At 48.7% G+C, this 14116-nt stretch overlaps 1 protein-coding gene across 2 annotated transcripts in view; it reads left to right on the top strand.

Moving 5' to 3' along the window:
- Positions 1–14116, top strand: part of LOC135811602 (probable serine/threonine-protein kinase DDB_G0284251) — a 151166-nt gene that overhangs the window by 52350 nt on the left and 84700 nt on the right. The window contains exons 5-6 of one of the 2 annotated variants that reach the window (XM_065324836.1): positions 8185–8340; positions 10551–10691. In XM_065324836.1, the coding sequence (XP_065180908.1) occupies positions 8185–8340; positions 10551–10691 (297 nt within the window). The remainder of the gene's footprint in view (positions 1–8184; positions 8341–10550; positions 10692–14116) is intronic. The other variant, XM_065324837.1, reaches the window with a different exon arrangement.

The raw sequence follows: 14116 nt of genomic DNA, 5'->3' as shown, positions 1-14116 counted from the left end.
ACTTTTCAGCCGGTTGACGTGCACTATCAGCCGACGTGCCGTGGGCTCAGACAGCTTGATGCGGTAGGTGACGGCGGAGAGCTTCTCCTCGACTAGGTACGGTCCGTGCCACAGTCTAGAAAACTTGGCGGTTGTACCCGTCGGAATGGCCGGCACTAGAAGCCACACTGCATCACCAGCTGCAAACGTCACGGCCTTAGCGTTACGATCACGGATATGCGCTTGATAGCGGTGCACGTTGACCAAGTGCTCCCGAACCTGCGCATGAGCGTCCTCCAGGCGTCGGCGGAGAGCACTCACGAATTCCGGCTGGGACGCTACTGCGGATGCTGCTCCTGGCGGTAATCCAAATGCCAAGTCTTGAGGTAGGCATAGCTCCCGACCAAAGAGCAGATAGCTTGGACTGTAGCCGGTACTAGTCTGCGGCGTCGAGCGGTATCCCATCAAGAAGGCTGGCAACTTGATGTCCCAATCTCGATGATTCCGGCAGACATAGTGCGCCAGGCCACGCTCAAGCGTCTGGTTGAATCTCTCAACCAGACCGTCACTCTGTGGATGGTACGCAGTTGTCCTGGTCTTATCTATGCCAAGCAGAAAGCAAACACTGCGAAACAGAGAGCCATCAAAGTTTTTGCCCTGATCGGTATGCAACCGATCAGGAGCACCAAAACGTGACACAAACTCATAAACAAACACCAAAGCAATAGTGGAAGCATCCATTCTCGAAAGCGGAGAAGCTTCCACCCATTTAGTGAAATAGTCAACTACAACCAAAATATGGCGGTTCCCTTCCGCTGTCTCCGGCAAATTGGGGATCAAATCCATTGCTACTCGCTCAAAAGGATACCCCGTCCAGGAAGACTGCATTGGAGCGCCAGACCCTCTGCCAACGGGACGCTTCAACTGGCTACAGGAAGAACAACTTGCAACCCAATCCAAGACATCTTTCTTCATGCCTACCCAGTGAAATTGTTGCGTCAGTTTCTTCTGCAGGCGTGTAGAACCCGTATGTCCCCCCTGGTCATGATACTCTTGCAAAACCAATGAACGTAAATGCCGGGGAACAACAACTTGCAAGATAGACGGCTTACCGGGGCAAGGGTCCTCCCAACGACGGCACAACACCCCCTCATGATGAACCAGCATTTCATGATTTTTCCACAAAATACGTACCTCAGGACTGCTACCCATCATGTCCTGTGGGCAAGGCGGAGAGTCCATACCTAGCCAGGACACTACTTGGGCGAGATCTCGGTCCTTCTCCTGTTCCGTTTCCCATCTTGACCACGGCCAGTTGAAACGGCGGATGAGGGGTGTGGGGATGTTGCCAACGTCGTTGTTCACGGCCCCTACGAACAGCGTCGTCGAAGCGTCAGGGCGGCGTGACAATGCATCAGCGTTAGCGTGCGATCGACCTGCCCTGTACAATATGGTGAACTCAAATTCAGACAAAAATTCCAGCCAGCAAGCCACAATCGCCGGTGGATTTTTGAAGTTAGCCAAGTGTTCTAGAGAACGATGATCAGTACGAATCACAAATTGTTTACCAAGCAGGTAGCAACGAAAATGTCGCACAGCCCATACCAAACCCAACAATTCCTTTTTCGTGGATGCGTACCGTGTTTCTGTATCGGCCAGAAGTCGACTAGCATACGCTATCGGCCGTTCCAGACCTTCCTGAACCTGAGACAGTACTGCTCCTAATCCTAGTCCACTAGCATCTACGTCTACCAGAAATGGTGATGCATCTTGTCCAAACCTGGGGTAAGCTAGTACTGGGGCGGTTGTCAACACTGTCTTCAGATTCAGGAAAGCGGATTCACAGTCAGGAGTCCACAAAAACACTTGGCCAGTTTTCGTCAGGCTGTACAAGGGGCGGGCAATGGTGGCAAAATCTTGGGCAAACCGCCTATAATACCCACAGAATCCCAAGAAACCACGCACTTCACCAACTGCTTCAGGGGTAGGCCAGTTTCTGACTTTCTCGATCTTACCCGGATCGGTCCTAACCCCCTCCCGGGTAACAATGTGGCCCAGGACCTCAACACTGGTGCGGAACAAGAAACACTTACTGGGCTTCAACCGTAAATCTGCCTTCAAGAGGCGGTCAAAGACCAACTGCAATCGGAGCAAATGCTCCTCGAACGTGCTTCCAAATACAATGATGTCGTCAATGTAAATTAAAAAAATCTTCCATTGAAGGCCACTTAACACTACGGACATCATGCGCTGAAAGGAACTAGGCCCATTACACACCCCGAATGGTAGTACATTGAACTCAAAGTGTCCATCTGGGGTCGCAAAGGCGGTCTTCTCCCTATCCCTTGGGGCCATAGGCATCTGATGATAACCCGAGCACAAATCCAGAGTTGAAAAATACGCAGCCCCTCCCAAGGAATCCAAGGTGTCATCGATTCTTGGGAGAGGATACGGATCCTTCACAGTCACACTATTTAAGCGGCGGTAATCCACACAAAAGCGAATACTCCCATCCTTCTTAGTGACTAATACCACGGGTGAAGCCCAGGGGCTGGTGGAGGGTTCAACTACCCCCTGATCTATCATTTTGTCCACCAGTTCCCTTGCCTCCTCTCTTTTAGCGTGCGGTAGGCGGCGCACCGGCTGGCGAATTGGAGCCGCTTGCTTGGTGTCAATTCGGTGTTCCAGTACCGTGGTCCTGCCTTACTCTTTACTACTCATAGCAAACACAGAGCGGTATTTGGAGATGAGGTCCTTAGCTTTCAGAATTTCCGTGTCACTGAGATCGGTGTCTTCAACATTCAATGTGTCCCAAAGTGGTTTGTCTGGCGGATGCTCTTCCCAACCCGACGAGCATGGCAATTGATCTTCCCAAACAGAAGATTCGTCACATACCTGTTCAATCTCACACACTTTGGCTATCTCAAGTTTTCGTGACAATTTCACTTCACGGTCTGAATTGTTAAGGACTCTCACTCCAAACTCCCCGGCAGGCAAGGAAACTAGTGAACACGCTATATTGATGTCATGCGAGTCTGACAGACCAGGGAGACCCTCCACTAATGCTACGTGTACTGGTTTTACTGCGTGACCGTATCGTTTAAGTTTGGCCGGAACGATCATCTCATGCTTGCTCGGGATCGTCACTTTAGATTTCAGTTTCAACACTCCATAATCCGAACCCACAGTACTGATTGAGGCGGGGGAGGTAGAGAAGAACATTCGCCCTTGTCCCGAAGAAATTGTGCAAGGAATATGGGATAATACGTCCCGGCCAACAATACAATCACGTGGCAACCCCTTAACAATTCTTACCCGGTGCCAACAGGTTGCATCTCCGAGTTCCAACTGAACAATTGCTGATGCCACGGCTTCCAGTGGCTGTCCGTTGGCGCCAATCAACTTCGGGCCTTGGTCAGAGGTTTCCTTTTCCAGCTCCTTAGGTCGGCGGTCAGCAAAATCCTCTGACAACAACGTAGCGGCGGATCCTGTATCAATCAGAGCGTCCACTGGACATCCATTCACCGCTCCAGGAACCAACATGTCCGTACGCTCGCTCCCACATTCATCCAAACAAGACAGAACACAAGGATTAGGCAACTGATAATCGTTACAAACAGGTTCTTCTACCAGGACCTCTGGTGTCCGGACCCCCTCAACAACAGCAGAACACGTTTGAGCCCTCCAATTTTCCGAAACGGCAGAACCCATTGGAGCCCTCCAATTCTCGGAGGTACTAGATCCCTTAGTGGACCCCTTTGATCTACAAGTAATACGATGGGTTATTGCGCCTAACGCCCTGGTCTGCTCTGCTGTCAATCCCCGGGGGCGGATCCCGTGCTGAGGGCCTGGGGGTTTCTTTACTTGACCGACATCACTACCCCGTGTGCCGGTCACTGGAAGTTTCCCTGGCGGTTTCCCCTGTTCGAGGGTACATTTCTCCAAACCCGGTTACTTCCCCCCGGCCCCTCACGGTCATTTCTCCCAAATGGGGGAACAGAAGGCACATTCGGTCTGACAGCTAACAATTTATCAAGTTTCTCTGTCATCAGTTTCATTTCCGATTCCATATCGGTCAGTCTACGCTGCACGGATGGCGGACAGGGGGACACAGGAGCACTGGCTGCGGCTACTAACTGCATGTTTAGAGCTTCATGTGATTCTTGATGGACAGCGGTCAAATCCGTACCGTCCCATACCCTCTCTAGATGCAAAGCATACTCCAGGGCCTCATCCACATTAAAGGTTGGGTTCTCTAATACCCGTAATCGCAAATTGGAGGGAGAAAGCCCATCAATGAATTGGTCCCTCAACAATTCCCCCTGATTGTCTGCAGTCATCGTGGGATAAGCTCGCACCACCAACCGTCTTAAATCATCACAATAACGGGCTAGTGGTTCCCCAGTCTGGCGGCGTCTGCTCTTAAATTGAGCTTTGAGCTGACGTCCATTACCAATGGGGGCAAATCGGCGACCCATTTCTTCAAGTAGCCGCGGCCAGTCCCTCCTATGTCCTAAGGGAAGGGTGGTATAAAATCGTTGAGCCGCCCCCCTTAGTCTGACCCCTGGAAACTGTGCCCGTACTGCCTCAGTCCACCCATTTATGTTTGCACATTCCTCGAAACACAGGTTATACTCTTCCCAATCACCCTCACCGTTAAAAGCCTCTGGCATGATGAGCGGCCGATTGGGTTGGACATCCCCTCCATACCCGCCGAAGTAGGCGGCAGGGTGCCCTGGGAGCACTGGCATCGGAGCCGGTTGAGCCGCGACACCTGGAAGAGGACCTGGAGGAGCGAGCGCGGCAGCAAGAGGAGCGGCAGCAGCAGCAGGAGCGGCAGCAGCAGCAGGAGCAGCAGCAGCAGCAGGAGCAGCTGCAGCAGAAGCAGCAGCAGCAGCAGCAGCAGGAGCGGCAGCAGGAGCAGCAGCAGCAGCAGCAGGAGCAGCAGCAGGAGCAGCAGCAGCACCAGGAGGAGCAGCAGCAGCAGCACCAGCAGGAGCCGGAGCTCTTCCGGCGACGGGACCACCGGCAACAGCAGGTTGCGGGGCAGCCGCCGCGGCAGCCATTTGGGCACGGGTTCCTCTCTGTGCCATTCTAGAAGCAAAAGAGAACAAGAAGAATAGCAAAAGAAGAAGAAACGGACGGAGAGCCAACACCAAAGAACAGAAAACACTACCACTCGGTGGAACGAAACTGGCAACTGAGGACGATTTCCAGCTCGTTCCACCATTTTTACCAGAACCCGATGCATTGCGTTACCGTACGAACATACAGCACAACAATCCCTTATCCAATACCAGGTACGATGCAATCGATTGTACCCGGTGGCACCCTCAGGGTCGTTGCGCCGCATGCGACGGCGCGTACTCCCATACCGGGAATGCTGCACCATTCCACGAGTCGTACGTTCCGTCATAATCGCTCATCATAGGAATGCCATACCCAACAAAAATAAATAAAGAAATAGCCAAAAAGGGAAACAAGTCACCAAATATGAAAACGACAACCATTCACGCAGGCATGGGTACTCACCGACCTGGCTGAGGTTCGTGACGGTCAGTCCTGATCTTCGAACCTCAGCCAGTTTCCCTCGGTCCGACGGAAGTACTCGTCCAAGGACATGTCCGTCGTTGACCAGTCTTGAAGATCCTCCAAGCCAGAGTCGACGGCCGAGGTGTCGACGGACCGAGGGGCCGGGGTGACCACCATTTCGCCACTGTCGTTGTTGTGTTGCTGTCGTTTTTGTTGTTTCTTTTTCGCCCGGAGTTTGAGCACACGCTCCCAGTTACGCCGTTGGCGAGATGGCGAGGCATGTTTCTTCTGCTTGGTTCGGGCGGCGGTGTCCCGAACCGCCCGGGACCGTGGCGACTTGTCGGCGTTCTGCCGTCTCTTTAAATTTTGAAATTTTCTAAGTGCCCGTCGGCCATCACAGTTGCGATGCGGGGCGGCGGCGTTCCGTGCCGCCCGTAGTTGCACCGTCAGGGTGTGACGGGTCCCTACAGTACTGAGGACAACAGACACAAAGCACACAATAGTATCGGATCCTGTTCACTGCGCCAAATGTCGTAGTCCGGCGGCCCGGAGTTAGGCCCCGGAGCCGCGGCACCAACATGACTAATCTACAACTATCCCATTACAGGCCGTGCAGTGGTGGCCGTAACTACAATTACATTATTAAACATACCGACACCACATACACTCGCACATCAGACATATTTAGACATGTTCGGGTCACACCACACCTAGACACACACTCACTCGCCGCGCCATGCCCTCACATGTACAGCACCCGCATTCACATACTTACACACATATACACACACACACACACACACACACATACACACACGCCTATACTTTCACATCGAGACTCACATCTTGCGGTCAGACATAATATCAAACGATACTTATCAAAACGAGAGGGAAGAAAGTCGTGACTTGCCGTAAAGACGAAGTTGCGAGAGAGAGAGAGAGAGAGAGAGAGAGAGAGAGAGAGAGAGAGAGAGAGAGAGAGAGAGAGAAGGAAAGTCATCGCAATAGTATCTAGTTGCGGCCATGGAAGTCCATGGCCACGAGATTGCTGGTCCCGCATGCAATAGCGTATCACCGTAATAAATATGTGTACGAACTGTTGCATAAAGAGCGGGAGCCATGTGGGGAAATAACAGCGTAGACCAAATAAGGGAGGCCTCGGGCCTTGTGTGAAGATATAAAATAAAGACGATTATGAACCCGTTTACGGGAGATAGATAAATAATAAAACAACTAAATAAGGCATACTTGTCCCGTAGAGGCCTAAAAGGCACGTGCCAATCGTATGGATACGACACTTAGATATGGCAATGGAAGCATTAGAGTGGCTTCTAGTTCTAAGGCCTGTTGTGATCGATGGAAATAATTCCGTTAGGGTAGGCAGTGAGATGATGACATGATTTCTATGAATAAACTGGGCAAAGTTGAGAATCATATAGTGTTCAAATGGATAAATCGCCAATGTGGTCAATAATGGCGTGATGTTGTCCTGTGACTTAGCACCACAGGCAGCTCGCACAGCACGGCGGAACACAGTAGAGAGCCTTTGGCGGTCCTTAGCGGACAGCTTCGTTACAAAACACGAACAACAGTACAAAAGATCAGGTAGAATGACTGATACAATAAATTGCATCCTGGCCTTCCTGCTCAATTGCTGAAAGGACCGACGAAGAGCGCCAACCTTAGCATATTTAGCAGACAAGATTGCGGAACGACTCCACGTAGGATGCAGCTGCGAATATGTCGATCAGTTCTCCGCACTCGTCAGCTATTCTTTGTCATTATAGCTGCTTACTTCACTATTTCAAAACTATTCAAACAGCCCACCCACCTTCGAATGCTGAATATTCATTGTACACATACATCGTATACATACATTCCACCAATTTGGAGTACAACTTGTATATTGGTGTATACATCCGTTTAGAATCGGAACATTGAACTTTTTCTTGGCTGAGGTCCTTCAGTAGATGTGGTTCAACAAATTTCTAACCAAAAAGGAATTTTGAAAATGTTGACCCTAAGGGCTGTTTTCGCTGGTTGAGGCCCATATTATGAACCCGGGAACCAACAAAGGTGGCAGGTACAACATTACACCTTTAAGCAGCCGATTCCGTTGGCAACAGACCGAAGACCATCAGGCATAAGTGTACCCACCAACCGAACTAGCTGGCACCACACACACACAAGCACGCACGCATGCACGCACGCACGCATGCACGCACGCACGCATGCACGCGCGCGTGCGCGCACACACGCACACACACACACACACACATACACACACACACAACGGTTCTGTCCTTTGTGGCCTCATCAATACAGCACTGGAGGAATGGGGCTCATCCTGATAGCATTGAAAAGTTCAAAGCTGAAGAATTGACCAATACTACCCAGCCTGGTTTACAGCGCACAGCCTTTAAAGTGTTTTTGTTTTTCCTGCACCGTTTCTTGATATGTGTTCCTTGTTAAGACAATACGTAATAAAACACCGTGGACATAGCACGGCATGTTATGAAGACCACATGGTTAACTTCTTCGACACCGTTCATTTTTTTCTCCCAATATGTGAACAGACTGTACGATGAATACTTATTGGCCAACAGGCTAGTATGATTTCCACCCGGTCAGGATTGTCAAGTTATGAATATGATCTCTACTGTGTATCTATAGGTTGCTATACCAGATCACTATAGGTCCATTCGTAATACATTTACATCATTTGGTAGCCGTGGTAATGGCTGTGCGCAGTTCTATAGCCCACGTGGCATCACAATCAGCAACGATGGAAAGGTCGTTATTGCTGATCCTGGCAATCATCGGGTGAAGGTTAGTTTATAGAAACCAGCACCCAGATCTATCTCATTACACAATTTTCCTCATTTTCTTGATGTATAGCAACACATGTAAACTGCAGCTGCAACATTGCTATGCAGTAAGTCATTGATCTGGTAGATAATGTAATCAACCCACATTTCCTTATGATCGTTTCTCCTGTCCTAAAAGCGATGAAACATTTGGAAAGTGTGACACTTTCTCTTGGATCCCCATATTCTATTTGCATATCGGAGCTTCGGGCTTCGATATAACAGTGTAAACCTACCTAAAATCGGGTTTTCCTTTGCTCAAGATAGCATTTCAAAACACCATTACATGTATACTAAAAATTGGGAAAAAACAATTTTTCGTAAAAGAACGCTGCCCCACACGTGATCCATCAGCTCAAACGCGGAAACTCTAGCTTCTTCTTCATCTTTTTTTCTTTGCTCGAGGAAGTGCTTAGTTTAAGTTTTCTGTTGTCTGAGTTTTCGGATTGGAATGCGCACCTCAGGATGTTTTTCTCTAGTCCAGCAGGCTCTGGGTCATGCCTTGCGCCCACTGGAGAGGTGTATGGCATCCCTGGAATGCCACAATAGTCGATGCGGGTGTGAAATTTGGAGTCCAAATCTAGGCAAGAGCATGTCTCGCGAATCGTGGATGGTACATGTACCCCGGAAACCTGATAAATAATCCCACACTGAAGCCACTTGCTGCTCGGTCCACCTCGAGAGAGCCACCTAGGCTGCAACCTCTGCTCTCAAACCTGTGTGGTCCTGAAGATCCAGCAGGTCTGGAGCAATTAAGCCACCTGTCGCTTGTACGACGCTACCTGGTGTGGCTACTGTTGACTTGGACTCTCAGTCTGGTAGCAAACATAGTCTGGTGTCCGAGTGTATGGGTACCAACACTGACTGGCCAGTGGATGCTGGAGATGAGGAGGAAAACGGGTTTACCCTTTATGTTTTGTACGAAACTGCTAAGCTTCCCGGGTCATGTCTTCGCTCAGAACTCCGACGCAAATCCCGAAAGGCTATTTCAAGGGCTGATGTGTACTGCGTGTACTGACTATTGAAAGCCAAGGAATAGCTGCTGACGCCCACAACCTTCCCACCAAGGGCTAAAGCATACTGCCCCGGCGCCAATCTCGTACCGCCCAGCGTGTGCAAACGAACGACCTACGGGGCCAAGAATTCTCCCACCAAGGGCTCACATAACTACCTGGCATGAGGAGTCACACCACACACAAACAGCAATCCTGATGCTCGCTTGCATCCCCCACCTCCATTCGGGAAGAAAACAAGGTGGCAAATGAAAGAAAGAGCAGAGACAAACAAAGTAGAGACGGTGGGGTAGTGGGGAAAAGTAAAACGTAATTTCAGCAAATCAAGAAAGAAACTAGAATTTAGGACAGCTCCTTCATATACAGACAGTTTTTGAGAACGTCAAGACATATCTGTCGATTTGAAATCATAAAAATGCCTGTAAAAATTGGCCAACTTCGGTCTTCTCGACAACCGGTGGCATGGGCAAGAAATCTGGCTCGCTTTACAAGCGTAGAGCATCCCTCATTGCTAAGAAAAGCAGCGGACCGTATTCGGTGGACATGGCATTCATCCGCTGCCGCCTTAGCTTTGCTTTGCTCAGAGCAAGTGTCATGTGCCTGCGTGGTAGCTGCTCTGTTTTCGCTGCGCATGCACCTGTCTCTTCTTCTGCCTCTCTAGTTGCTGCCGAAGCTGGCACTTCCCGTCATTAATTTTGTAGTCTTTAGTTCTTCAATATTATTATTTGCCATGGCGCCCCCCCCCCCCCCTGTAAGCCCAAATAGCTGGCAAGGCAGGGTTGGGCCTTTTTCTTTTACTTTGCATGTGTAGTAGTTTCACGGTTTCTGCATTACACACTTTGTAGCACGATTTCAAATTTTGAAAAGTAAAAATTGGCCAACTTGTAAACTGTGCCGGGACAGCAATATGACACATACTCATATCACCAGCACTGTGTCTATAATGCCCGTGTGCATGGGCTAACTAAGCTTTCCTGTACAAAGCCCACATCTTTTCTAATTCGTGCAATTCTTGCATGAGTAACTGAGCTTATGTATGATGCAGACATACTGTATCATTCTGTACTGGGAAACGTTTGAAATGTTAAAATGAAGTTTTGTCCATGCTCTTCTTTTCTGTTGCTGTATTGTGTTGTGATATACATGTATGTACCTGTAGTTCACCACACTGGATGGTACATTCATACGTGATATAGGCAGATACGGCAGTGGTAATGGTGAATTCAACACCCCCACTGATGTAGCTGTGGATGACGTTGGTGATCTTGCGGTGGTTGACAGGAACAACAGGAGACTGATGGTAAGATCTATGATTGATTAGTGTGGTTCCACTTCTGTTTAAGTACACAATGTTGACTGGAAGTTCAGTACAGATACCAGTCTTCCATTGTTCACATGGTAGTGTACAGTATGATCAAGGGTAACCAAGCTACCAAAAGTGTGCAACTCTTGATACCCTTTCTATGGAGTCATGCAAAGGCAAAAACTCATATCACGTGGTCGTCAAGTCTGGGTGCGCAGTCTGGGTGGTTAATGTGGCTTAGTCTGGGTGCTCACAGTATGGGTGCTCAGTATGGGTGGTCAGTTTGGGTGCTCAGTCATGATGGGTGGTCAGTTTGGGTGCTTAGTTTGGGTGGTCAGTTTGGATGCATAGTTTGGGTGGTCAGTCTGGGTGCATAGTTTAAATTGGGTGGTCAGTCTGGGTGCATAGTTTAAATTGGGTGCATAGTTTGGGTGGTCAGTCTTGGTGCATAGTTTAATTTGGGTGGTAAGTCTGGCTTAGTCTGCGTATTCATGTAGTATGAGTTCAACTGCGGTCCTCGTTAATATTTCGAGCAGTTTCACTCTTCCTGCCACAGTGGCTATCATCCTCCCTCTCCATTGTCCAAATACGTATTGATATGTCGCTGTATCAAAATTAATGATCGACATCTGTATCCATGCGAAATTATATCTGCAAATTTGTTTTTTAACGCCAGATTTCCCAGAAAGTGCTCGCATACTGGGCAGCTAGTGCATACGAGTATCACAGGCGTGCAACACTCCCATCAGAAATTCAAAAATTTCTCTTAGGTTGCTATCAGCCCACCTACTTCCGGTGCATGCGCAGTTACATCATGCATTTTTCAGGTACCGGATGGCCGCGACTTTGCTCCGAAGAAAACTTCCTCTTTTCGATTCTTTAACTCCCAACTTGATTGCGTAACTGAAATCCTCAGGTGCACAACTGCTACAACGTGATTTTCTACTTGTACGACGAGACATCAATGCATATGTGTTACTCACGTGCACTAGCTGGTCAGTACATGAGAACTTTTTGGGCCATATTCGCCTCTGTTGCAGTCCTTGCTGATTTGTTGTTCTGGAGCAGTTCTTCTTTCTCGTCATCTTGGGCTGTTGTTCAGCAAGTGATGCTTCGTGTCACTTTGTGGCACTTTGTGGCACTTTGTCGCACTTTGCTTCATTCGAGTTTCTGCGAGGGCAGGGATTACTCCAATGATGTCTCAGTGATTGTATATGGAGGCGCTCCGTGTGTGCTTTCCAGCAACGCAATTGGATTCGACTAGTGAATGGCCATTGGAGAGTTTGAAATTTGAACATTTACTCAAGTGATTTTCAGTGGATAACTTTATTCAAGCCAACTTGTTGGCGCTTGGGGACATCAAAGTTTGTAGCAGAAGATGGTGGTCGTCTGCCCAAAATTTCAGGACGTAATCTCGCTGCTACTGGCCCTTCGAGATGGCCTTCGTATTGGCCACCACTGTACAAGTTGAATTGATCGATTCGTTCCAGGGACTCAGCAAGTCGCTAGTCCAAAGTTGGATGGCTAAACATTACTAGGTAACTTGGATCGGTGTGCGAACATCATTGGTTTGGCTGCACTGTGTTTTTGTGAGCAGCATTGCCCCCTCGTTCTTGTACCTTATTTCAGTGCGTATATATTATTATTGTGAAAAGAAGAAGGACAAAATGTTACGGGTTATAACTAACTGTCCGCCAACGTAACCAGATCTTATACAGTCAGCGAGTGCGACAAAATGGCACAAAACTGACAAGGAGTACTGAGACATTCGGCGACCTGACACCTAGCTCCAACACTTCTTCAAGGCGCAAACCAACAACAACATTTTTGTCGCACTCGCTGACTGTATAAGATATGGTTACGTCGGTGGACAGTTAGTCATAACTCGTTACATTTTGTCCTTCTTCTTTTCACAATAATTTAGTTGCCTCACCATCCGAGTTAAGTATATATTATTATTATTATTATTATTATTATATCACAGGAAGTGTGAGCTACAAAGTCTGAAGAAAATGTTGAACAGTCTCTGCTAGGATGACGACTACACCATAGCTCAGTGGTAAGAGCATCGCTAGCTACAAGCGAAGGTCCCTGGTTCGAGTCCTGGTGGTGACAGTCAACTTTTTCTTCAGACTTTTCGCGATTGTCTCTTTCCCTCAAACTAGTGAAGATTTTATGACTTGGGGCTCCCCGCGTGCTAGAGTGCACGTGAAGTGTGTGGGTACAGTGAGGGCTGCGTCCCACCCGCCTGTGTGGATTCACAGGAAGTGTGAGCTACGAAGTCTGAAGAAAATGTTGAACGGGCTCTGCTGGGATGACGACTACACCATAGCTCAGTGGTTAGAGCATCGCTAGCTACAAGCGAAGGTCCCTGGTTCGAGTCCTGGTGGTGACAGTCAATTTTCTTCAGACTTTTACCGTTTGTCTCTTTCCATCAAACTAGTGAAGATTTTATGACTTGGGGCTCCCCGCGTGCTAGAGTGCACGTGAAGTGTGTGGGTACAGTGAGGGCTGCGTCCCACCCGCCTGTGTGGATTCACAGGAAGTGTGAGCTACGAAGTCTGAAGAAAATGTTGAACAGTCTCTGCTGGGATGACGACTACACCATAGCTCAGTGGTTAGAGCATTGCTAGCTACAAGCGAAGGTCCCTAGTTCGAGTCCTGGTGGTGACAGTCAATTTTTTCTTCAGACTTTTCCCGTTTGTCTCTTTCCCTCAAACTAGTGAACATTATTATTATTATTATGGAGTTGGCTTTATTTCACTCACGTTGTCATGACATGAGGTAAGAACCCCATCACCGGGCCAAAAGAGACCACGGGTAATGAGAGAAAAAAAAATAGATAAATGGCCAACGCAATGAAGACCGAAGCAAAAAGGATTGTAAAAACCAAAGCAAAAATATTGAAAGCCGACGCAGAAACTGAGAGACGGACAGAAATAAGCAGAACGATGGAGGAGGCCAGGACATATTCGGATACAAAAAGATGGAGGAGGACAGGACATATTCGAATACAAAAAGAGTAATCACAAAAATGGACTACCAGTACAGGAATAGAAATAAAGGAAGAGATGAATGCCGGACATACTCAAATGGCAAGAGAAAAATCAGGTTGTGAGGACCGTCATACTGCACATTCATGGATGTCAAAGCAAATGCGGTATTGGAGGTTTATACGGACTAGCTCTACCCGTAACATGAGGAGCCTAATGCCGAATGCCAAGAACGGACTTGACGATGTTCAGCGTGCCCAGGATAGCACATTGCTGAGCCCTTTCAATGCGCAGAGTGCCTGCCAATGCCAACACAATGTGTGACAGGGACACACCAGTCAGTCCACCAAGCGCCCCAACAACCAGGGGCACAACGCGGACATCATCCACATGCCAGATGCGCCGCAGCTCTTGGCAAAGGGTACTTTG

This window comes from Sycon ciliatum, chromosome 3 (assembly GCF_964019385.1).
Source record: "Sycon ciliatum chromosome 3, ocSycCili1.1, whole genome shotgun sequence".
NCBI classification, from domain to species: Eukaryota; Metazoa; Porifera; class Calcarea; order Leucosolenida; family Sycettidae; genus Sycon; species Sycon ciliatum.
Note: the sequence above shows the minus strand (reverse complement) of the source record. Positions and strands in the feature narration are given on the sequence as shown.